The sequence below is a fragment of the Nestor notabilis genome, unplaced genomic scaffold (assembly GCF_000696875.1).
Source record: "Nestor notabilis isolate BGI_N333 unplaced genomic scaffold, ASM69687v1 scaffold3906, whole genome shotgun sequence".
Classification (NCBI taxonomy): domain Eukaryota; kingdom Metazoa; phylum Chordata; class Aves; order Psittaciformes; family Psittacidae; genus Nestor; species Nestor notabilis.
The window spans coordinates 65098-90417 of record NW_009931346.1 but is presented as its reverse complement, the minus strand read 5'-3'; the positions used below and the strand labels follow the sequence as shown (position 1 = coordinate 90417).

At 35.7% G+C, this 25320-nt stretch overlaps 1 protein-coding gene across 1 annotated transcript in view; it reads left to right on the top strand.

Annotated features, from left to right (window-relative positions):
- BRIP1 (BRCA1 interacting protein C-terminal helicase 1) overlaps positions 1-23519 on the top strand; it is a 58043-nt gene extending 34524 nt beyond the window's left edge. The window contains 7 exon segments of the mRNA XM_010015839.1: positions 3329-3488; positions 4259-4380; positions 17343-17455; positions 19819-19901; positions 21576-21875; positions 22656-23016; positions 23018-23519. Coding sequence (XP_010014141.1) covers positions 3329-3488; positions 4259-4380; positions 17343-17455; positions 19819-19901; positions 21576-21875; positions 22656-23016; positions 23018-23519 — 1641 coding nt within the window.
- The last annotated feature ends 1801 nt before the right edge of the window (positions 23520-25320 follow it).

Sequence of the window (25320 nt, the reverse complement as noted above, 5' to 3'; positions counted from 1 at the left end):
AAATCACTGCCAGAAGATGATGGATACTAAAGAAAAAGTGCATCCCCAGCAACTTGATTGCAAGTTCTCAACTTTGCTAAGATGCTGGAAATTACAATGATCTTGCCTTAGGGTAAAATACATTAAACAAGTCTTCGGTCTTGCTTCATGACATGGGAAGCCTCTAATGCAATTTTTGGCACTGTATAAAACGAAGCGGAAGATGGAAAGAAGCAAAGCTCTTCGTCGACACAGGAGAAGGGGATTTTTCCTAGAAGTGCAACATAATGGCAAAGATGTTGAGAAAATAGTTTCCTCCATTCCCAAACTTCAAAAGTGCTTCAAAAACTGCCTAAAAAGGGGTGATGCTGACAAAGATGAATGGTGAATCTGAGTACTGATCTCATAGTTTCTATGATCATAGCTTACAGGTCTTTAAATTGCAGAAAGAAAAAAAAAAGAAAAAGATATCAAAGTAAACATCCTTCAGTGGTGCATGGCAAGATGACAGATTCTTTCTAACAAGATTTTCTGCTCTTCTGGAGGAAGACCATTTGTTAATAAACCATTTGAGAATCCATTTTTAAGGGATTTAATAAAATATACACTGACTGCCTTCTACCGCAGAAACTATTATTCCCTTGGGTAGAAAAAGTGACTGTCTGTGGACATTAATGGTTGCTTCCTGTGACTCCTGGCATTATATCTTGCTCCCATTTGCACTTTTTGAACCCAAAGTGAAATAATTTTTTATGAGAAGCCTGCGCGTGGTTCCTAGCTCTTATGAGGCATATATGGGTTCTATATTTTATTTATTTGTATTCAGCCATGTCCATAAATCTCGTCATTCGAGTGTCTCTGTCTGTAGTGTGGGTATTGTGTGTGGTTTTGTGTGCTTTCCTGTGTACCAGAAAGTTTCCATGTCTAGCAAACTCCATTAAGGGAGTAATAGCTTTTGTGTGAATTTTTGTGTGAAGGGGTAATAGCTTTTGTGTGAATTAAATGAGTTGTTCCATTCTTGCTGAAGATTCTAATAAATAATTCACACATTTCTATCAAAAATTGTAGATTTTCTATTATGATGGTTGCTGTCAATTAAACAAGAAACCTGAACTTGTTATGGTCTTAGAGATACTTGCCTGGAGTGGTTGTGTAACACACAGAAGAGGTGTTTTCTTAAGGATTTGGAGGATGGTTTTCTGCTGCCATCTTTCCAACCATGAAAATAAGTTATATTTTTTTCAACTACGAGAGAAATGCAGTGGAATTGAGGGATTAAGTAATTTTTGTAAGTAATTTTGTGTTTTCTGAGACTATCAGCACACTTTGGTTCTCTTGAATTAAGAAACAATTTTTCTGCAAAGAATGCTTCATAAGGGGTTTTTGTGAAAAATACCAGTTGATTTCAGTAGGGCGAATGATAAGAGGAGGAGAAAGTCGGGGTGAGTGACCCTTAGAAGTCAAAACATGGGTAGTTTATGTACGTAAATGTGAAATTCACACATGCCCGAATATATCCTGTCTATATTATCTTACTGGCTTCCTCTTGTCATGCATGGTAAATGGCAGGCAGTGCTGGAGGCGAATTTAGCACATAGATTGATAAGTGGAGGCCTAGGCAGACACTGATTTCACAGAAGGAAGAATAAAATCTGGAAAGCTAATGATGTTACAGTCACTGGCAGCTCTAGCAGATCCCAAATGGATGTACTTAGAGGCATAATATGTTTGATTCTTTTCTTTACCAGAATTATCTCCATGTCATATCCAAGAACTAAAGACATAGGGGCAGGCTGTGGATGGCAAGATGGACAGTCATTGCATGGTCATAGTATTACGACCTTTTAGATAAAAGGAGATTACAGATAGGATGCTGCCAGGAAATGACAGAGCTGGTAGAGAAGGAGACAAGCAGTAGGACAGACACATTTAGAAGAGACGATTTATTTTAAAATAACATCTGTGTGTGTAGCAAACTGTTCCTACTGTTCATCACTTAGTCTCTGTGTGCTTGCTTGATAATGGTGTCACATCAGTAGTAAGCCCGTGTAATTCTCTGAACAGAGGCTGGAACAAAGCTGGTGAAAATTCAAGAATAATGCGGTATTTGTCCCCTCTGAACCATGTGTACCTCAGAAGGAACTAATCCAAATGCTCAATGTTATACGTTCAGATCTTTAATGCTGAGAACATGAAATAATGCACAGGTTCTTGTAAAGAGTCTCATATGAATTTGCAGGTGTTCTCCCTGTAAACTCAAATGTGACAGTTACCATTAGTTCTGCTTCACAGTAACACTTAAACTGGATATTTGGACATGGGACAGATTAATTTTATAACAACCCCACCATTCAAGGTGCTGAGATCTTGGCTGGTGTGCATCAGCAAGGCAAGTGGGGTTGGAGGTAAGGCATGCTGAGGCTTTCTGAGGAATTAACCGAGGCAAGTGCAGGTTCCATATGGTGCAGTTTTATACAGCCTGAAGCAAAATACTGAGAAAGTCTTCAGTGCATTGAGTTGAGGGAAGCGCAGACAAATGAAAAGCATAACCCTTATTACAAAATCTGTGAATTCAAATTCTCTGTACATATGAAGCTGGGTAACTCTACTGCACAATAGTTTGTGACACACTAGTGATCACTCAATAATAAATGGAGTGAAATACAGTATTTATCTCTGTCCACTCAATTTCTAAGGTAATTTTAGACTTTGCTTCTTGTAATGCAGTACATATTCTCATTACATTTACACTAAATGTGGAACAAGCGTATTTGCTTCCAAGATTTGAACATTTGCCGATTCGGAGTAAAATGTGTACAGTTCAGAATCTGGTAGGTATAACAAAGCTGACAGGCCCTTCGAGAAGCAGAGGAGGCTGGTGCTAAATCCTACATGAATACCTTCTACCCCACTTATCTATATCATTTTAAACATATTGAAATATAAGGTATAAAGGCTTGTTTCAAATTAACTTAGAATTTGTTTCCAGTCTTACTGACGGATCTCTTGGTAATCAGAAAAACAGGTAATTCCTATTTTTTCTTTGGATGACATTCCTCTTGCTTTGAGGAGTACCAGAAGATGCTCTTTAGTGACCACTCTCACAGATTTAGAGAGTGTTGCTTTTATAACTAAAAAAACTTCAGCTTTTCTAATTAGCACAGTTAGTGGCCATTGTGTTTACAAAGCATTTCATAGCTGCGGAGCAGTGTATGGTAGGGAAACTTCTTTTCATAAATACAAACCTGGATAATTTCACTGAAATAAGTGTCTTTGGGTGCTTTATTTGAACAGTTCAAGTGACTGACTTCTCATTACAGCTCTTCTGGATTTTTCTGTTTGTTTTCAGCTGTTGGACAAATTAAAAGATCGCTGGATGCATACTGGCTTATGGAAAAACCTGGAGCTGGTGAAGACAGTCATTGCAGAGCCTCAAGGAGGGGCAAAGAGTGACTTTGATGAACTGCTTAAAATATACTATGATGCAATAAAATGTAAAGGAGAAAGAGGTACGCTCTTCAGACATACAAAATAGTTGATACAGAATCTTCAAGTTTAAAACAAAAGGGATTCTTAAAGAGCTTACAGTTAGAATAAGGTATGGATGAACAGTTAAATTAATCTCATCTTAATAAATTATTGTGGTAAATGAGGCAGACTAACTGCTACTTATACTGTTGCATGAGGATGTCGGGAAATGCAGGATGATGCATAATCCTAATCATGATATTCAAAAAGCAGTGAGCTGTGTAAGGATATGCAGTTGTGTGTCCCGCAGGTTGTAGAGCAGCTTCTCAGAGAGTCAAATTTACTGTTTGTTGCATAACTGTCTTTTGCCATCTTATATTGCAGCCAGTATAGGATTTCTTCTCAAAAGACTTAAATATTAGTATAGAAAACCAAGTATGTCAAAAAAACAAATGGTGTGATTTTGGGAGTGCAAAATTCAAGGTTTAAAATTTAGAAGCTTGTTATAGATACATATGGTTCTTCAATAATTAAGTACTACTCTATTATATAATGCCAAATTACTTAGCTAGTTGATACTCAATATCATATACAATATAACTGATCAAAGTGGAGTTAATCTCATCCCTTTAACAAAGAAGTCTATATTTTTATATCCACTCGCCTTTTCTGGACTGTTTATGTTTTCTGGACTCTGTTATGTTTAGCTCTTTAAAGATGTTGGTCTGTTAGAAGGTGTTGGTGAAACTTTCTTTTGATACTCAGTTTGTCACTGGGAATGATTTGTATGTTCCTCTCTGGCTTGTTCAAGATGGAGCACTCCTTATAGCTGTTTGCAGAGGAAAAGTTAGTGAAGGCTTGGATTTCTGCGATGAGAATGCCCGTGCCGTTATAACCATAGGTATTCCATTTCCAAATGTGAAAGACCTCCAGGTAGGATATCAATTGAAAGAGTTGTGCTTTATTTTTATGTCATGTTTAAAACACCAGATATGCACAAAATACTTTTTCTAAATATGTACCCCTGGATTCCTTGCAATCCCTTTTGAATTCTTTGAGTTACCTTCTACACAGGTAAGAGGACGAACAGCATAGCATGTCTTGAGGACTCATTTATGTCATTCTAAATAATTGTATATCATGCTGTAGATGCATTAAAAATTTTTGTCTGACATTGCTCGTGAAGGCTATTGCATTGTTAAAAGGCTCGTTAACTTCATACTCCACCAAGCAGCGGTGCAGATTCCCTCGCCTGTTTTCGTGCACTGAAACTTGTGCCATTTATACAGAAATGAAGTTACTTCCTTGGTTGTTTAGTTGTGAAGGTCTGGGATAAACTCTAGGAAAATACTAGTTTAAATAAGGCATTCAGATAGATCAAAAGATTATTTCAGAAAATAGGTGGAAAGATAAAAGTAGTTATAGTGTAAAATAATAACAATGGAGCAATGTTTCACATGCAACATCATTATTGATTGCAATATATCACCTTTCTAATCCCTGTTGCCTTCTTTACTGTAACTATGTGAATGATATTTCCCACTTAAACAGTCAGTGGCACTATAAACCTTTTCCAAGCTAATGCTACTTTATTAGCTTGCAATTTTGAGGTATGAATTATGACATAACACAGCCTCCTCCTGCATACTGAAGATATTAGTATTCTCATAATTCAATTTAGGCAAAAACTTCCAACTGCCTTCTAAAACCAGTATTTTGAAGTGCCTCCAATTAAAGAAATTGGAGACTATTTGTAGTTTTCAGCAAGTGGCCAAAGTAGGATCCTATTGCTTGGACTGCTATGTAATTGCCCACGTCAACACTTCCTTCCCTTTGACTTCAGTGGGTCTTGTCTCATGGGTAGATAGATGATGTTCTATTAGAATAGGCACTTCGTAGTTGAAGCCAGCCATTCATAAAGGAAAAGAAAGCCAATGCATATGGAAAAGTGTTTGTCTAGACTCTCTTTCTACTTGCTGGAAAAGAATATCTATTATTGACTAGTTTTGTAAGACTTCTTAGTTTTTAGTGGTCTGTACATGTCACTTAGGTAGTCGCTCAGTTGCTGGCACACTTCTTCCGGTGATAATAGCTACTGTCACTGCTTTATCTTATGTGAATCTTTTAGAACTTTTTGAGACTACTTTGTGAAGGTAAGAAACAAAGTGAAGCATCACAGAATAAATAAATACCAGAATAGCTGGATTCTGATTATTAGTAATGCCAAATCATTAGGTTCATACTTGAAAGCCCAAACAGACTCAGATTTGGTTTTAGAGGTGTTTTGAGTTAAAGTGAACGACCAAAGGCTTCTTTGTTGTCTACAGTGTGTGCCTAATTACAGCCTTGCTGGAAAAAACCCACATCCTATAAGGACTAGGAAGGTTATATTAGTGGTGGCTACCTAGTGCAATGTTCTTTCAATGTTTGCATAACTTTCTGGAAGCACTCGGTCAGCCACAATGTTTTTTGTCTTACTAAAATGTACTTCAGTATAAAAGCATTTACATTCAAAGAATACTTATCACTATTTCCAGATTTAGAGATGCTTGGATTTAGAAGCATATGCTGAAACGGTATTTTGAAAATGGTCTGTAGTATGGCTGGAACTCCTACAATTTACTTCACATGATTTCCAGAAAGTCAGTATTTTTGTGTTCTAAATGATACAAAAATAAATTGAAAAGAATATATCAAGGATGAATTATGTTTCTTAAGATGAAAACAGTGTATTTGGTTTTACCTTGAGATTAACCAAATATGTAACATAACAGAATCACAGGCAGAACATCCCATTACTGATAACTAAATTCCAAAAAATCAGTGTTGAGTTAAATTTTATTTATTTTTTTTTTAATTAGACTGAAGAAAACCTCTAAATTTTTAAGTAGGGATAGAAACAGTAGCTGCCAAATTGCAAGCAGCTAAAGGTTTGAGTGTATATATTTAGATATGGTAATGCACAAAGCACTCCAGTGATCAATTCTGGATGAGAGAAGGGCATGCACCAGTCTCTTAGCATCAGATTTGAGGAGCTGTCTGGTGCATGGCAGTGCTCCTAGAATGATGCTAGAGGAAATTGGGGTTATTGTAAATGTGTCTTTTGCTCAAGAACTTGGCTCCCAAGTGATGCCCAGCTGGCAGTACTTCCCTTTAAATCAAATCATTCTGTTTTGACCAAGACTTTAGGCTTATTAGATACCCAAAAAGTTCTGGATTGATGCACATTTCTTTTATCAACTGAGCTCAGTTGCAGGGTGAAAGATAGTCACTGTTTTCACTGAAGAATGATGAGTAGCTTTGTAGAGATCTAAGCATAGATACACAAGAAATTTGGAAGACTAACCATCTTTTTCAGCAGCATGTCAGCTCATAACAGGAATTGGAATTACATTTTTAAGGAAAACTGGCTGTTGATATTGAGGATTGGCGTGTAAAATTAAAAGTTAAAAGAAGGGAGGGAGAAAAGGACATGACACCAATTTTCACCTGATAGTATTCGTTTTGTTTATTTCTGGGACAGCTGATCCAATAGTATAGCTTCCCAGAATGGAATGAAACAGATGTATTATAAAAGGGTACAGAAAACTAAGCACTGCATGTTACAAAAATCATTAATTAGATATAAAACCAACTTGATAGTGTATTTTTAATAGTCTGTATTAACAAATGCAAATTGTTGTTTATTACTTCAGTCCACCTAAACCAACAGACCTTACCTGAACATCAGAAAGGAAAGCAAAGTTTTATTCTTTCATATTTTTTTGTAATTCTTCTAAATGCTTTTTTAGAGTGTCTGATTCTACTTTGAATGTTTCTCCTTATTAACAGGTTTTTTCTATAGACATTCTCTTTTTCTCCTGAGGTTAGAAGAATCCAGATTTTTAAAAGTTAGAAGACACGTAGAGTTCATCTTTTGTTTGTTTGTTTCTAGGATTTTAGGATATGTTAAGTTCCCAAATGAAACAGTTGAAGTTTATAGGATAGTTAGGACATTTGCTTTCCTGATACACTTGGTTTGTGGTTCTTTAGGTTTTTTAGACTCTGTTAGCCTAACTGTTAAAATTTTCTGTTAAAATTGATTAAAACCTGGAAACTTAAAACTTCCAGCTTTGAAGCTCTATGAGGAACTGGAGTTTGAGCAGACGGAAGAAACATCAAAACACAGTGGTGCAAGACAAGTTAGACCTATGTAGACATTAAATTGTGAACACAGGTACAGCTGCAGCTTTTACGTAGCAACAGGAGCTTAGTAGATACACCAAACTAAGAAACCAATAAGATGATTAATAATGACATTCCTTTAAAAATAGGAAATGCAAGTGATTAACAATTCCCTTGGATATCCACGAATGACATACTTCTAGGACTGGTTTAAATCACTAAAAGTGTTCTGCTTCTACATGAAAATACACTTGTATTTCTGCTTTTTGGGTTAGTAAAAGTCCTCTTAAGACTCAATTCTATAACCCCTTACTCCTGCACATAGCTTTTACTTGTGTGAGTAATCCGCTTAATACTTCTAGGGCTGTGCACAATCATAAGGGTTTGTAGAATCGTACGTTTGGAGACCAATATTTCATGTAGGCAGTTTGATGTTGGCTCATCTCCACTAACATTACTTGTCTGTGATCAACCTGCTTTCTAAGTATATTTTATGATTTGTAATGTGATTGAATACCAGTGAACTATATTATTAGAGAATATAAATAATGTGACAGGAAAAGATGTGTAATCCCATATACATGTTATCTGATGCTAACATACTACTCATTAACTTCCGTTATATAGTTTGAATTGTAGCATTTTGGATCCAGACATCAGTCTTTACTTGGGTAGAAACTCACTGTCAAGTGTGATGTATAGTATCCAATTTTATTTTCTCCATATGTTTGTGCTAAATATATGCCACAACTTCTGGTATTAAATGGCAAGAATTTGGTCTCCTTTAGTAACTGTATGCTTTTAGAAGTTACATTATTTTCTGTAGAACCTTTAAAGACTATCAGTTAGTTTCAATTAAAAATTTTAGGCACATAGTCTCTTGTGTTTATTCATTTTGACAAAGAAAAGAGTTTAGAACACTTTATCAATGTTCGGGAAACAGAAATTATTAAGGTTCAGAAGTGTACTTGATAATAAACAGTGCTGATTTAAGAAAGAGAGGCCAAACCCCTAACTCTGTGTTACTGAAAACGGCTTCTTATTGCTGAAGAATCAGGTTGCTAAAGCAAAATATATAAAAGAAATGTTGAAGTATTGCTTAAAGCTATGGTACTCTCAATGGTGGGGTTTGGCTCTAGTAAAGCAGGAAAATTTATTTCAGAGCCAAAAATGACTTCTTTGGCTGTGACCAGGATTTCCTCTGCCCACCTTTGGGACCTGAAACTGGAGGTAGGAAAATCTGATTTTGGAGCCAAGTGTGACTTGTTTAGTTCAAGTCATAATTTACTGTTCTCACCTTGGGGACCTGAAAATAAAGAAACTCGCTATGAAATGTTGATAATGGGCGACTCTGAAGTGCAAGCATTAAGCTAACTTTCCCAGAGAGCATTTCTTCACTTCCACCTTTCCAGATGCTTTTGATCGTAGTACAGTAGAGTGTACTTAATCATGTAACAGCTCTGAGAACTTTACCAAAGTATAGAGGAAAACATAGTCAAACTCTTTTACATCAGTAGATGTGCAAGGAAAATGAACTTGGTAAGGCCAGGATTACTGTGTAGTGACATTACTCAAGGACTGTAGCTGAGTTTGCCACTAATGAGAAGTATTTCCCATAGCTGCTATAGGGTGAATATGAACTACAGTGGCAAATACTTTCTTTATTGTTTCCAGTAACACAATTTCTGAAGCATGATGGAACCCATCATTTCAATTAGTGTTCTGGGTTACAGGTAACCTAATGATACAGAGAGTTTGCAGCTATCTGGCTGAAGTTGCATTCTCCTTTCTTGAGGGCTCAGCAAGCTGAGGTATTTGTATCATTTCAGAATAATGGCATTTTTCCAAAGATGTAAGTTAATTCATAGTCCTTGTGGCAATTTTTAAACCTGTATGCTTTTTATCCATTAAAAGGAGAAAGAATCTTGTGCTAGAGAAGTGGTTGCTGAAATAATTCATTTCTTGCATTCTATATTCTAGGAATAGAAAAATTTCTAAGAAAATGATTGTTGTTTTAGATGCTTAACCTTAGCTGAGAAACATACCATGCACTGTAGGAATTTCATCATAACTTTGCATCACTTCAAAAATATTTTCACTTCTTTTTCAGAATAAAGTATTGTTTCAAGACATGGGCAAACTGGTCCAGAATATCCCATTTCATGGGAAGTCATTGTTGTGTTTAATAGAATTTGAAAATACCCTGTGAAGTTAAGAAGTTTTTGGAGAGATGTAAGACTGTTCTGTTATTGATGTGGTTGTTTGAAGCAGGCTGAATGATTCTGAGCAACTTTCCCCCAACTTTTCAGTGAAACCTGCCATTTGTTGTAAAAGCCTTGAGGCACAGCATGTGCTACCATCTTCTGTATGATTGAAATGTTTGTAAGTAGTGATTGATTGTTTGTTTGATTGATTGTCTGTGTCATGGCTGCCTAAACCTCAGCCACTTCAACTTTCTTCTTCATTCTGCTACTGTCAGAAAAATTACAAATATAACGTGGGGAGCAGAATAACATTTATGGAATTTTCAAAGGAAAGACAAACATCATGGTGTAGTATTTATTGAATGTTCTCTGAGCAGGAAATCCTGAATAGCATAAAAGTGCAACGTGTTTATGTATTTGTGCATACATACACACACACTTGTCCTTCTTCCATGTCTCACTTCAGATTCAATTTTGTTTTGTATTTTAGTTGCAAAGTAGCTTTTTGAAACAATCAAGGATGTAAATAAGAACTGAACTTACATCATTGAAATGTACAATGTTGTGCAGCAAGCCTCTAGATGGTCAGTAACAGTTACTGGGGCAATATACTTTTAAATTTTGGGCAAGAGCATACTTCTAAACTGTTTATCTAGCATTGTTCTAGTCTTGCAGCAGTACCCTGTAAATTATTGCCGTCTGCTTGATTTCTGCTTACTAAGGGGTAACGCAGTGTGCAGAATTGCATTGTAACCAGATGACTGGCTGGATATGCAGATCCCCATCACATGATTTTTAATTTCTTCTCCACAAAGGAGAAGAGGTGTAATTACCAGGAGGTGTAACTATTTGTGTTAGAGAAACACCAAGCAATGCAGTAAATATATCATGGTGTGGCAATTTCTTCGACCAGTCTGAAGCAGTAAGAGATTTCAAAAGCCTTTTACTTCCCATTTTTTCCAGAAATGAGAGTAGCTGTAAAAGTCAAAGCCATCTACATCCATCAGAAATTGTGTTAATTAAGAAAAAATATTAATGGGAGAGGCTTAATTTGTGGGAGTAGCTGTAAAATCCTATGGAAAACAGTATTCCTGTAGCTAAGAAAGGGAACTAAGTTCAGCTTAACATGTGAGACTGGTGGATGGCATTTCTCTTCTACTGGTGCAAGGCTAATGTCAATATGTTGGCACAGATCACAGAATTCATCCCTGAATATATCCAGAAGTGAAGCCTTTGGATAAATAATACAGCAAATCAAAACTTTTCCTTTACATTTAATAGTTTACTTTTCTGATCCATAAAAATTTTCAAAGTGATTTTCTTGTGTTTATCTTGTCCTTAGCAAGTAGTGTTGACCTTTAAGTTTTTACTTTACTGTCAAAGTATGTTGAAAGCTTTAAAAGTGAAGCTATCACCTTGGGGATTTGTAAGGATGACTGACACTTACCACTTCACCTCAGACGCAGCAGCACTGAGCGTATGCAGCAGCGTTGGACCTCAGGGGAAGCTGTTTGATTTTTTTCACTTCTGCTTCACTGGAAATGGATTGAATTTTCTCTTCAGAGGAGAGTTTTGGTTGCATTAGATTTTAATCAAGTCACTTGTTCACAGTCCCTCAAAGCCTACAAGACTGAGATGAGTAGATGGGCCTGGGGTGAATGTGTGACAAGATTTGTCAAACCGTAAAACTTCCAGATCTCTGAGATGCCACATGGTGTAGTTGACAATACTAAAAGTGTTCAGCAGTTACAACATTACATAAGCTTCCCATCTCTCTTAACACTGGGATTAAGAGTGAGAATACTGGGGAAGCATTTAGTTGTAAAATACCTCTTGAGTTCAAAGAAAGAGAAATACAGCTTTGCGTGAGGTGGTGGTGCTGCTGTTCTGTCCCAGAAGATGGTATTGGCCAGTTAGTAAACTCTTAAGAGACAGCAGTTTGTTGCTGGGCTTTACTTTTTTCAGATCATATGTTCACTCAAGCACACAAGGTAGCAGTGTTCTGCCATAGTTTCTCATTTGCCAATTTTCTGTGATTTATCCTTTTTTTTTTTTTTTTTTTTTATTCTTCCTATTTCAGTAACTTTTTCTAGTTTTGATTATATCTTTATTCAGGCAACAAATGTTGCGCTGTTTAAATCCGACGGATGCCCAGTACCTTTCCAGGTGCACTGTTTAAGTTGCAACAGCCTCCAAGATACAGCTAGTTGGAGATCCAGATCTGCAGAGATGTTTTTTCCCTGCTTTATTCAGTATTATTCGAGGAAGGCAAGTTTTTAAGTGTGTGTAGAAATCTTCAGGCAGAAAAGGTCACCTGAACTATTGTTAAGCTTATGTGGCTCTGATGCAGGAGTTACTGACTGGAGTCACTGGCCTCTGCCAGGGCAGCTGGTGGAGCAGAGGGTGGTGGGTGCAGGGTTTGGCTTTGCAGTGCTTCATCTGCTCAAGAGACTCGCAAGGTGGAGCTGGGTAACAAAGCATCTTGGAGATAACTGAGCAGTGCGAAGTATTGATCATGTCTCTAGCTGATAATGTCTTATTGACTGTATATATGGTATTGCTGTGCTCACAGTTTTTGGGGTTTGTTGGTTTTTAAAGAAATGCAGTACTGGTGTGTGAAAGCAGACTAGAATGCTATATGTGTGCCTGGTGGCCATCTTTAGGTATAGGACATGGTTAGAATGGCCATAATAAATTATTATCATATATGGAATCTGGTTTGATAAATTATAGGTAATAAGCATTTCCTTATTTCATTCTGTTTTGTGTGTATTAACACAGCACTTGGAATGTGTGGAGCATTTAAAGATAACCTCTTGCTGTAGTATCTTTTTCCTGTGGGCTAATAAATTGGGACATTGTGTTTAGATACTGCTTTTAGTAGGTCTACTGAGGAATGAGGATATTTGAAGCATAGTCTGTGACTCAGCCAGGTCTTTACATGTACATTATTTAGTCTTAAATCTCGCAGACGTTGTTGCTGCTTTTGAAGTGAGGGAGGAAAAGTTAAACACTGCACTATTTAATGCTGCTTCTATTTAAGGATTTTCAGATGTAAGAGAAAAGAAATTGGGTTTCATGTCTTACTTTCCTGCACTTACAAACTTTTACGATTACTTGGCATTCGTCAGGAAGAAAGTAGATGGCAGGTATGTTCTTGAAGGATTCTAATTATTGCTATTTCAGGTGGAAGAGAGACTCTTAACTGGACACAGGAGATTTTTAGGAGGGTAAATTTGCTTAAAAACCATTTTTATGTTTTCTGGGGGGATGGAAGCAGGGAATGACCGCCTGGTATTTTTTTGCTTGTTTGTTCTTTAGGAGGTGGGGAGTTAGTAAATATTAAATCTAAATGTGTCTTTTAAAGTTCTTTTTGGATGATACGAGCAATGCTCTTTGTTTTCGTTACTATTTTTCCTCTCATAAAACCAGAGAAACAAGTCGATGGAATGCCAGGACACATTTATATACATTTTCTGATTTGTATTTCCATGGAGGATAGATGGAGGAGAGTGCTGGGGAGTGAAAGGCATGAATTTACACCCATGTGTGTACATGTACCTACCTACACATGTGTGCGTGCACTGGCACAGTTCCAAGTTTATTTGCTTTTTCCTTTCAGCAGTTGCCTCTTTATTTAACCTGAGCTGTCACAGCACTGCTAAGTGCTGATGTGAAGAGGAATGCAGGTTTAGATGAGTGCTCTGTCCCACTGCTCACAACAGTGCCAATGTATTCACGAATTTCTGTCTTGTCTATAGATCTCTGGATAATATGGTGTGTAGTCCCCACACAGTTACAAACTGTGGTTCATTTTTAATCTATTAGAGAAAATAGGAGACAGTTAAGGATATTTGTGAAGTGATGTCTTGTCAGGGAACAGGCCTGGCTAGTTAACTGCTAGGAACAGCTTAGGATTTTTTTGTTTGTTTTTAGAAAGCAAAGTATAGCAGCACTACATTCGGTTCAGTAACGTAATGAATCTAAAGAAAACTCCCCAAACTTTGCCCGATGAAGTAAAACCAGACAGAGTTTATTTTTTCTGATCTAAATCACACCAAATTAAAAAAAATAATTAAATACTGTGGTTTAGCCTGTTTAACCTTTATATTGTGATACTGGCACTGATCAATTGGGTTACAGTATTCTGATCACAAATGGTAAATGTTCAAATGGTAAGTGTACAAATTCACGTTCTCTGGTCCTGCTAGGCTTTCCCTATTAGCTCTTGAGGTCCAAGGTCCTGTTCTTTGGCTGAGATAAAATGATTCTAGATGAGTATCTGCTGGAACATCTGCTGGTTTTATTGAAGTAAATTTTTTTGAAAAGGAATTAATTGTGTAGCAAAGTACTTTTGATTCTTTGTAGGTTAAATGCTTTCTCCTTAAAACTTCTTAACAGTTAAGTTAGCATGTAGGATGCTGGACAGACCTTTAGCTGAAGATATCTAATATGCACTGAAATAGTTTCATATGTCATTATCTCAGTTTTAGTTATGACTGCAAAACAAGGAGAAGCTTTATATTTACAGAATGGGAAGAACTCAATTTAAAGGAGAAAATTGTGCTTTAATTTTACTTCTTCTAACCACTGATTTTTCTGTAGAAACAAATAGTTCATTATAGATGGATGTTTGTATCCTTGCTGTTAAATACAGCCATGTTTTTGTTAATTTTGAAGAAATGTAGTGCAGCCTGGTGTGTTGCTAAAAAGGCATGTTGCAGGCTTCTGCGTGTGAACCTGTGGGCTACTTTGGGTTCTAGTTCTAGTTTTTGAACGACTCTTCCGAGCTTCGTGCCATAAGCCAACTGATACAGTCCATGGTCATCACAGTATAAATCCACTTTATGTACTTAAATATTGCATGAATCCTGAATAACTCTGAGCTTCTTCACGTGAAGCAGTGTTACCACAGGTAACTTTTTTTGTGGTTTATCGAACACTTAAACAACATTCATTATATAAGATTTTAATGCAGTTGAAGAAAAGTTTGTATTGCTGATTTTGTTTGAAAACTACACTTGAAAATTCTTCTATTGTACCAGAAACTGCTTCAAAATATTTTCCCAAGTAATTAAAAAAATTGTTCGTGGTATTTATTTTTTGATGCTTTTTCTCCCTTAATATTCCATAGTGAAAGATGTCGAACTAATTAGGCATTAAAAGAATGAGTGGTTAGCAGGTATAATGCTGTTAGACTTCAGTTAATGTGAATGTGACCATGACCTCCCAGATAGATCAAAGACTAATCTGTCTGACAGCTACAAGATGGCAGAGCTTGCCACAGGCCTTCTGCTGCTGCTTGCTGAAGCTATTTGTCTGTAAAGCATGCCTGATAGCTAAGAGTATATTTTTAAGGATGAACAGGTAAAAGTAAAAGGCTGTCTTTTGACATTTTAACTAATCCCTTCTAGCCTGTGGTTTACTGCACATTTAGGATATTTGCTAGCAGGAGAGACTGGCTTTTTCACATATGTAACATGTCATTTTGAATTGGGCGTTGATTTGATGCTTGATAATGTAAGAGTTATACAATGAAATAGATTCTGATTGCATTAAAATGACATGCCCTGGCCTTTTACCTTTAGAAGACTTATAATGAAAACTGAACTCTCAGCAATGTAACTTGTCATCTCATGCTGAGACATGATCATTTAAGTGAGAAAACAGAATGTTTCTTTTCTGTTAACCCTTTTTTAATTAAGATAGAAAAGACAGGGTTTAATGACACATTACACAATTAGACCGAGAGAGTATGGATTTTTATATGATTTGAGAAATGAAATGTTGTTATTGATGTGCAGTACAAGCAGTACACATTTAAGTTAACATGTATTAAAAGAATGTAAAAGTAATGTGGTTTATTCACATTACATTTTACAGGGTAGTGCAGGATAGCGCAGATGACCCTACTGGTGTTTGCTGCCTTCTGTTACTTCAACGGTTCTATACACGTAATGGAAAATGTCATTTTTATCAGTGTAAGGCACATGACTAGTAATTCTGTTTGGAACTGTCTGGTAGGAAACTAAGAAACTGTGGTAATGCTACATTTGTTACAACTGGCCAAAGTTAACAGAAAATCTTCAAGAGAGGAAATTGTTAGAAAATTTACCAGGACTAGAAGACAAATGCAAAGCCTGTGCAGAAGTAAAATCTCATTGGTTGTGTTTTAAAGACTTCAATGAAATTTTCCAACATCATACCTCATTTCAGATAGTGAGGAGTACCTTTTTGTTTCTCCAGATAGTATTTCCATTTGTAGAAAAGCACAGATGTGCTTAAGTTCTTTTTTAAGGAATGGTTTTAATGCTCATAAAATGTTTGGAAGAAATAATCTGTTTTGAAAATTGCAAAGGAAACCTCACATGCCAGTCAATAAATTCTGGGTGACTGGAACAAATATTAAATCTGTGAAATCAAACTGAATTTACTTTCTGGCTGTAAAGATTGAATTTAGAAATTTGACAGGCAATTTAAAGGGCATAAGTACATAAAATAAAATTTCTTATCCAAATACAACTTGAAAGTTACCTGTCAGAAGAGGTTAGAAGTCTGCTGTTTTCTCTCCTGAAGCGTGTCCTTTCACTTGTCAGTTTAGAAAGGTTAATACTGTACCAAAAGAGCAAAGGAAAGACCCTTTTTAGTGTAGCTTGATGTTTGTTTATTTAAAAATGATATTAAAATTCATTTCCTCCCTCCCAGTAAGAAGTCATTTTGATGGGTGTTGGAACCATGTATGATGTCCCAACACAAATTCTTGTTCAATTGCAGATCAGGCATTGTATGTGTAGTTGTCCATATGATTAGAAAAGGGAGGCTGGGGATTTCTTTTGCAGTTGATACCAGATCTGCTTTTGAAGCAGGTGGGAGAGCACTTTCAGAACAAGAGGAGCGTGCTCTTTTCTGCCATATGCTGGCCCATGGGCCCGCAAACCTTAGCTGCTGCCTTCACTTCACCATTAGCCAGGGAAATGTTTGTTTCCAAAGCGCAGAAGGTGGTGCTAAGCTAGGAATTAGAGGTGGTGTTGCTGACGTCTGGTGTTTTGGCAAGGCCGCTCTGTCTCTGAAGTACTTTCTTAGCTTTTGTAGAAGAAGGGGTTATATTTGCTTAACCCTCACTTGAGAAAAGAATGGTCTGGTCCCATCAATAGATTAGGAGTCAGAGTTTGTGATAAAGGATAAAGATCTCCATTATATAATTTGCTTCCAGATAAGCAAATACAACTGTGGTCTAGTATCTGGGTTTTCTTCCTATGTGAAATCTTATCCTGCTCTTGTTAGCACAGAGGTTTGGATAAGTGTATGGTGGTTGTGTTATTCCATACAAATTGTTGGAACAGATCACATGTTAAGAATAACTTTAGAAAGGTAAAAGCCATAATTGTATGCAAAATACAAAGTTGAAACGCTGAAACACTCTTTACATATTCACTTATTTAATGCATATTTGCTTCTTTTCCCCTTTCAGAATATTTCCTTTTCAACATTGTTGTTAAAAACAGTATTTCATTATTTCTTTTTTAGGTTGAATTAAAGAGGCAATACAATGACCAGCATAAAAATACAAGAGGCCTTTTACCAGGGAGTCAGTGGTATGAAATTCAAGCTTACAGGGCTCTAAACCAAGCCCTGGGAAGGTGAGATAAGCTGAACTTAAATAAAAATATATATATTTGTAGAAAAATTTTCTTGCAACACCTTTAGGGTTTAATTCCTCACTGTTAACACAAAGGGTAGAGATTGGGCCAAAATATTCATATTGTGAAAATCAGGTCTTCAGCTGTTCTATACTGGCAATTGTCTGGTTTTCAGGTTGTTGTGCATTTGAGCATTGTTATAATCCAGAGTGTTAGTTTTGTTTTACATTCATAATCCAGCTTCTTTTGGTTACTGGTTTTATTGTTTGTAATCCAGATATACAGAAATGAAAGCATTTGCAGAGACAAATAGTTCTTGAACTTATAAACTAAGTGCAGGTTCTTAGGTCTTTTCAAATATACTAATTGTCCACACTCTTGGTGGGCTCAGAGCAGTTGTTTGATGTTTAGCCTACAAGTATTTTTGAAAGGGAGAAGTAGCAGGGGTTTTCTCAGACCTTTTCAAAAGGTCAGTTCAATTATCATGCTCCCTGATCTCTTTCCAGGTTTAGAAGAATAAGTATAGCTTACTTTCTCAAATGAAAATATCTCCCCCCACCCCCAGTTTTATTCAGAGGATAGAATTAATTCATCCTTCTCCAACCAAACTTAGCATATACATACATACCCGTAGCTGTCTGTCATCCATACTGGCATAGATGCCATGCTTCTGTCAGAGATATGTAGAGGTGCAGACACAGATTTATAGATAAGAGAAGCATCATCTGGAAGACTCTTGTTATTTGAATTAGACATTATTCAAGTGTAATGACATAAATGAAGGCTTAGAAAAAAAATTGAGAGACAATATTCTACACTAGTAAAATCTTACTGTAAATTCTTGTTGTTACAGGTCTGATTTCTTAGATTCCTCTTTGGAGAGTAAGAGCATTAGTTAAAACCTGTTAACAAAAATTTAAGGACATTGTGGAATGCTAATAGTAAGACATGAATTTGAAGTTTTGTCACTGAAATAAGTTTAAACTTTAATCTAGTTTAGTAAAAATTGCTTATTGTATAATTTATAATTTGAATTAAATCATGGTAGGCAAACTTAAATGGAGAAAATAGATTTCCATTCTGACATAAATGTATGAATTGTGTATAATACTATTATACTAAGCTGTTACTAAACTGAGATATGGCAAAGGATGAGAGCGTGCGATAACCATTTCCATAAAACTGGAACAATCTACTAAGCTGTTACTAAGCTTCTTACTTCAAAGATGCCTGCAGGGAGAGAAGTGAGCAAAAGCATGATCGTCTTCAGTCTGGCACTTTTCTTCTAATTTAGTGCTGGTACGTTATAAGAAGTAACACCAGTCCATGAAATGAAATAGCAGCCTCTGGGAATAGAGCAGATGGTGTGTATGGCCAGGTGACAATCATGCTATGAATTCCTTGCAGTCTGACTTTTTCCAGAAGTGTGGGATATATCCAGTGGGCATAATTCATTTAAACTATGCGTTAAAAACCCATATATTAAAGCAATGAAAAAAAAAAGAAGTTGGAAGAAATCTGTTTCTTAAAGATGCTTTGGTAGCTTTTCTTATCATGGAGAGACTTCAAATGTAAATAAATAACATTTCTTTGGAGAGCTAGCCTTGTTGCTCCCATTTTAAGACCTGACTCTGATACACTTACGGTTTTACATGCATTTGTGAACATCATCTTCAAGTGTTGTCCTCTTCTTATACAAACCAGGTAATAATCCTAAATTATTACTGACAGATTCTTTTCCATATTTCATTGAAGTTATCACTGTTCTTTAATTTTATATTTATTTTTTTTTTGACAGGCAGTATAGAAATCAAAATAATGTTACAAATAATATCAATATCTGTGGAATGATTACTGGATTAGTTCTATAGGCCTCTAACAAGTGAATTATAAACTCAACAGTCTTGCTCACAGCTTTGATCTGTAGCATTATTCATTTTATTCCTAAAGAGAGATAGGAATAATGTGGTTCAGAAACAAAAAAGTGCATAGTTATTAAAAAAACTGCATCGATCTTTTTTCTTTCATATTTTACTTTATATATTCTCCCTTCATTATTTATGCAACCATGCTAAGAGTGGAAAACAAATGATATGGTTTGATTAGCAGCTGAATATTTGTCTGTGTGGGTTTTTTCTTTTTCTAATGTACCTCTTTTCATATAGTAAACTCAAGAACTGAAGGAAAATTAGGCTTCTATGACTTCCATAACAATTGTAGTGCAAGACAGCAGGAAAGCACTTCCAGTATATTTTTGTATATTCTAGCTGACTCATTGCAGTCCCTGTTGCCTGATTCCCCACAGCTTTTTAACAGATGCACTCTAATTATATATACACTCTTTTTTTGTTGCTCACTTATAGGTGTATAAGACATAGGAATGACTGGGGTGCTCTTATTTTAGTTGATGACCGCTTCCGGAATAACCCTAATAAATACATAACTGGTAAGCTGTAAACATCTTTGTAGGAAAGTTCCTAATATTAACAAAAAATGAAAAATCCAAATTACAGAAAGATGGCTATAGAAACACAGGTGAGTAGGAAAAGTCAAAAAGAAATAGATCCATTGAACACAAAATTGTGCAGTTGAAACTGAAAACTCTAAATCTGTACTCTGGTGTTTGCTGGTTCATTAAACACGCTGAAACACATTGATAGCACCATTCAGTTCATTTAATTTCTTTCTCCTTTTGGATATATAGATAATGATATAGAAATTTCAGTGTGCAGTATTTAAGAATTCGTTCTTAAAATGGGACCTATAAAAACACTTAAGAACTCTCAATCTTTGCATATTAAATACATATAATGTAGGTATACATATGTGTGCATGTGTTTATATGTATTAAAAAATAGTTACTAGATTTTTATTTGGACATGGGATCAGTGTCTAGTGGATGTATAATTTCTACTTCTAGGGAGCTTTAATGATTAGGGTTAGCAGTCTGAATTTGGCATTCTGACTTTTTTGGTAAGAACAGATAAAGGTTGTGCCATTTGGAACCACCAAATACTCAATACACAAAGTATTTTCTGTTTGTAGTTTTATACTGGATAGAAATAAAGGCACATAAAATAAAACAGGTCATGCACACTACCTTAATAAAGAAATAATAACAAAAAGAATTGCTTAAGAATACATTATGTATCTTCTTGCCCTGTTTTGAAGAGATGGGCAAAAAGGTGATATAAACAGACAATGTTGCAGTCTAGTCAGCAGGTGGAGCTCAGCTGCTGTAGTACAAGTCAAACTGCTTTTCTGACATGTCTGTACTAGAAATACATTTAAGTTATCTAAGTAAACAGAAGTAATTCATATAGTAATACAAATAATCTATATGTTGAAGCCTTGGTAAGATTAGTACTTTGTCTAAAAAGTAAAACTTCACAGAAAAATCAAGTTCTCTCTTGGATTTGTTTTTTGTTGTGTCAGGTAATTGCTATTAAAAGAATATTTAAATGGGTTTAAAAACTCGTTTTAAATCCCAAGAAAGTTAGTTTTTACTTCACTCTTTCTTGTGTATTCCAGCACCATCTAAACGGTTATTATGCTCAAGATGTCTGGTATTTGAGAATTTAAGAAATGATTGTTGTGTAAGAGCATATTGTATTATATGTCAGCTATTGGGCAGTGCGATTCTTTCTGAATACCCGAGTTACTGTTCCTTCACCTGAAATAAAGTTTTAAAAGCTTCATTATCTTCTAATTTTTGTCAGACCCCATCAGTATGATAAGAAATAGCTGTGCTCTATGTAAGCTGCTCTTTAATAATTCATGATAAGAAGCAAAATTAACACCCAGGCGTAACAGAAGTATAATGAAGTTTTTGCAATGCAGCACTTTGAACGTAAAGTATTAGTAAAAAAGTTAAAGGTCTTTTAATAAAGAATGATATTAGTATTACTCATCAAAATACTACCGTTCATTAAATCAAATTCCCAGACCTGGAAAGGAAGACATGCATTATCTTACTTTCATGAGCAACTTCGTGAGATCTTTATGAATCTGCCTATACATATTTGCAATATTAGGGTACTGAGATGAAATACCTGCTATAGATGATACAGTTTTGTAGTAATTATTTTTAATTAATTTTTTTTCTCCTCCTTTTTCTTAGGATTATCTAAATGGATTCGTCAACAAATCCAGCACCATGAAAATTTTAGTAATGCACTTGAATCGTTGCGTGCATTTGCTGTAGGAAATCAGAAAAGAACTGATGGTTCACCAGAACGCAGCAGTGACTTTCTCTGTGTACCTTCAAACTCAAAAGGCCTGTCACAATCATCTCAGCAGGAGGTGACTATTCACCTGTCACCAGGTGTTCCTGTGAAAAGTGAGGAGCAAAACTTCGTTTCAGAAATTAATTTTACTACAACCATCAGCTCACTTAGTCCTGCAGCATTGGATCAGCCAAGTAACATCACGGCAACAACGAAACAAAGTATGTTCATTTCCTGTGGAAAAAACATCATTAACAATTTGAAATGTGAACTTGCATCATTTTATTTTTGGAAGAAACAAATGTGTTTTTGAAACTACGGAATGTTATGGTGCAAAATGATAAGTATTCACAAATGTGCATGAGCTGTGCTCAACAGACTGAAATTAATTGTCATTCCATCTGGTTGTCTTAAAACAGTTGATAATGATTGATAGATTTATAGTACACTCAAAAATGTTTTCACTGAAGTTTCTTCTTCCATTGAAAACTATTAATATAATTTCAAATATATTTGAAACACAAAGATTAGCATTATTGTAAGGTGAGTGCCTTGGTTCAAACCACATCATTTGTTTAGACACTGCTCTGAGGCACCTTTCGTATAACCTCTTCTGGTACCAGCTTTACAAGTAAATAACTATTTGTTCCTAAATTTTAGGAAAGCTTATGATTCATTTCAGGCAAGAAAGGTGTAAATAACAGAAGAGCACAATAATAAAAAATTACAAATTTAAAAGCCAATCATACTTTATTCTAGCTTTACATACGCCTGTTAATCTGTTGATTTAGTTACAATAATTCATGTGCAGAGATTGTTGTAACATCTGGGCTTTTGTTCGTATTGGATCCTAATGAGTATTTATTAAAGAATTGTAAACCTAATGTAACAGTGGCAATTTTGATGTGCTAAATATGCTGTAAATCAGCAGGGGAAGGCATATACAATTAATTAGTGTTTTGTGATTTTCACAGGTGGCCAGAAAATTGATGTTGAGAGTCATTCTCACCATGTAACACCAAGAAGAAAACATATGGGCTGCACACCCCAAATGCCAGCAAATAAAACTGGGAGAGAAGAAAAGAAGGATTGGACTAATGCTGATATTATGAAAGAACATTGCTGCTTTAAACCACTGACTTCAACACCTTTGCCTGTAGCCAAGAACTGTGTGTCCACAGCTACTAGCAACCAGAAGAATGTGAAAAGGGCTAGTGAAGTTATTGATGGTGTAAATCAATGCCAGTCATCATTAATTTCAGAACATGAACCAAGTGTACCAGAATCATGTTTGGAAACAACTGATTTTTCAATTAAAAATGTTGAGCCTCTCTTATAAGCTACAGCTTCAAGTTGGGCCTTGCAGTGAGTTTCCTTCAGAAGGAGGGAAATCTGAACTTTCAGTGTTAAATGTAGCTGCAGAAGATGAAGATGAGGATGAGAGTATCTATTTCACACCAGAACTTTATGATGATGATGTAGAATCAGAGGAACAGAATATCGGACCACTGGTTCCAGCCTGTAATACAAGTGAGAATCATATTGAATGTGGCAACACCACAGTCAGTGATGATCTTTTTGCAATCAACACCTTAGAAACACTGAGTGTGACTAAAAAAATGATTGATGACAATGATGGCAGAAGCACAAGTTTACATGGAATAATGCAAAATGAGGGGAATGAGAACAGCGCGGTTAATAATGTAGAGATGAGTAGTGAGATAGAAGCAAAGCAGATAGCATCTCAAGAGATGGACACCAAAAAACGGAAAATCAGTCTTTCCAGATCACGAAATAAAGGTGTGTCATCTTTTCCATTGAACAATCCCAGCAAATAGTGACAGCTGCTATAGAAAACTTCGTGAGCAGCCTTTATAACATAGCCTCACTATAGAGCTGTGATGTGTTCCTTTCATATGTGCTACTCTCAGAGTCAGTTTTTCATGATACTTTTTCCTTTTTCACTGTAAAAGTTATGCAACATGCATGTCTCTATAAATATAATTAAGATACTTCATCCTAACTGTGTGGGAAAAGGGCATCATGTGTGGAAACTTGAAATAGAACCCAAGTAGCATTTGACTTGTAATTATAGGCTAAGGAGGTTTGTCTATTACAGGTTTAATTAATCCCCCATTAAATACAATCAAACAATTAGGGTTTCTCCAAAGGCACCCATATAATCAAATTATGGATTTCTGCATTGGTTAGGGCTTTTTTCATTTTTCAGTATGAAGAACACGGTCTTTGCAGTTCAAGTAATATGATAGATTGAGCCTAGATACTGAAATAGATGTATTCTTTGGTACGGTGTTTCCCTCCATTTTCTTTTGCCAAAATGTCTCAGAAGCTGTGTAGTAGTAGTATAGCAACATCTGACCATTCTGATCTGATGACAGTGAGAGGCTCCTTGAGAGGTCTTCAGTTTATTTCAAAAGTTTAGGTTTCTTTAAAATTTTCTTTTATGAGATCTAATTTATTTTGGTCAAATTATGTATTCGTATCAAAATGTGTACTTCTTTGTATGCCCTACAGATATGCAATATATAACAATGTAAATGTGTACATAAAGGTCTTTAAATACTCCTTAGTCTATTTTTTTTTAAGTATTTTAAACATTTCTCTCATTTGTTGCAATCAAAATAGCCAGAATTTTGCTGTAATAAAACATACTACACATGATTTTTCAATAAAGGATTGTTCATTTCCATCATGTATTGGATATGCATCTTCATACTATATATGAAGATGCAGGATTTTTACAGTCTTAAGTTTGGTTCACAGGTATTCATGTATTTTAACCAATTGTTAACTGGTCATTTCTAATAGTTCATCTAAATAACATTCTGAGTCACAGCTGTGGATGTGTTCCTATCGATAGGATTTAAATATTATCCTTTCTTTACACAATAAGTGCATCTTTATAAAATTAGATACTCTGCAAGAATAACAAGAATACTGTTGAATTTCTTTAACAAGCATTACCTTGCAATACTTAGTATAAGGCATTGGGTTAAGCTTTTTATTGTATTGATTCCACATAAGGACCATATTCCCTTGGTTTAGGTTTCCTGGTATTCACTTAATCATTGGATGCTGATGGTTTTGAACTAGTTGACAGGGCAGAAGCAAGCCCTAATGTTGAGAGCACTTTAAACATATGACACATCTAGAGATAAAACTACTTAATTTAGATTTAAGTAATTGAATATCAAGACTCAGTAGGGTGGACACAGTTCTGTTTGTAACTGGCTCTGGACTAGAATTGTCTGATATCCCACAGCAAATGCTGAGGCAGCCTGTGGCAGGTGGCTTTGCTGATCAACTTGATCCTCATGAGTCTCTAATAGCTTAGTTTTCTTAAAACAAGTCTTCTATCCCAAACCACTTTGTATGTTTATGTATATCTAAATAGATAATAGAAATCACTTAAGCTTTGTGGCTTGTCTGCCCATCTCATAGACCACTATCTCTTATTTGTCCTTCAGAAGATTTGTCTGTCTTTAAATCCGTAACATTAAAAAAAAAAAGAAAATCCATCTTCCTTTCCTTATCTGGAGCAGATTGTTCCTTTCTTGATCTTGTGTTGCATCTTACTTTGATTAGAAATCCTTTAAGACATGTCCTTCTTCATGTCAA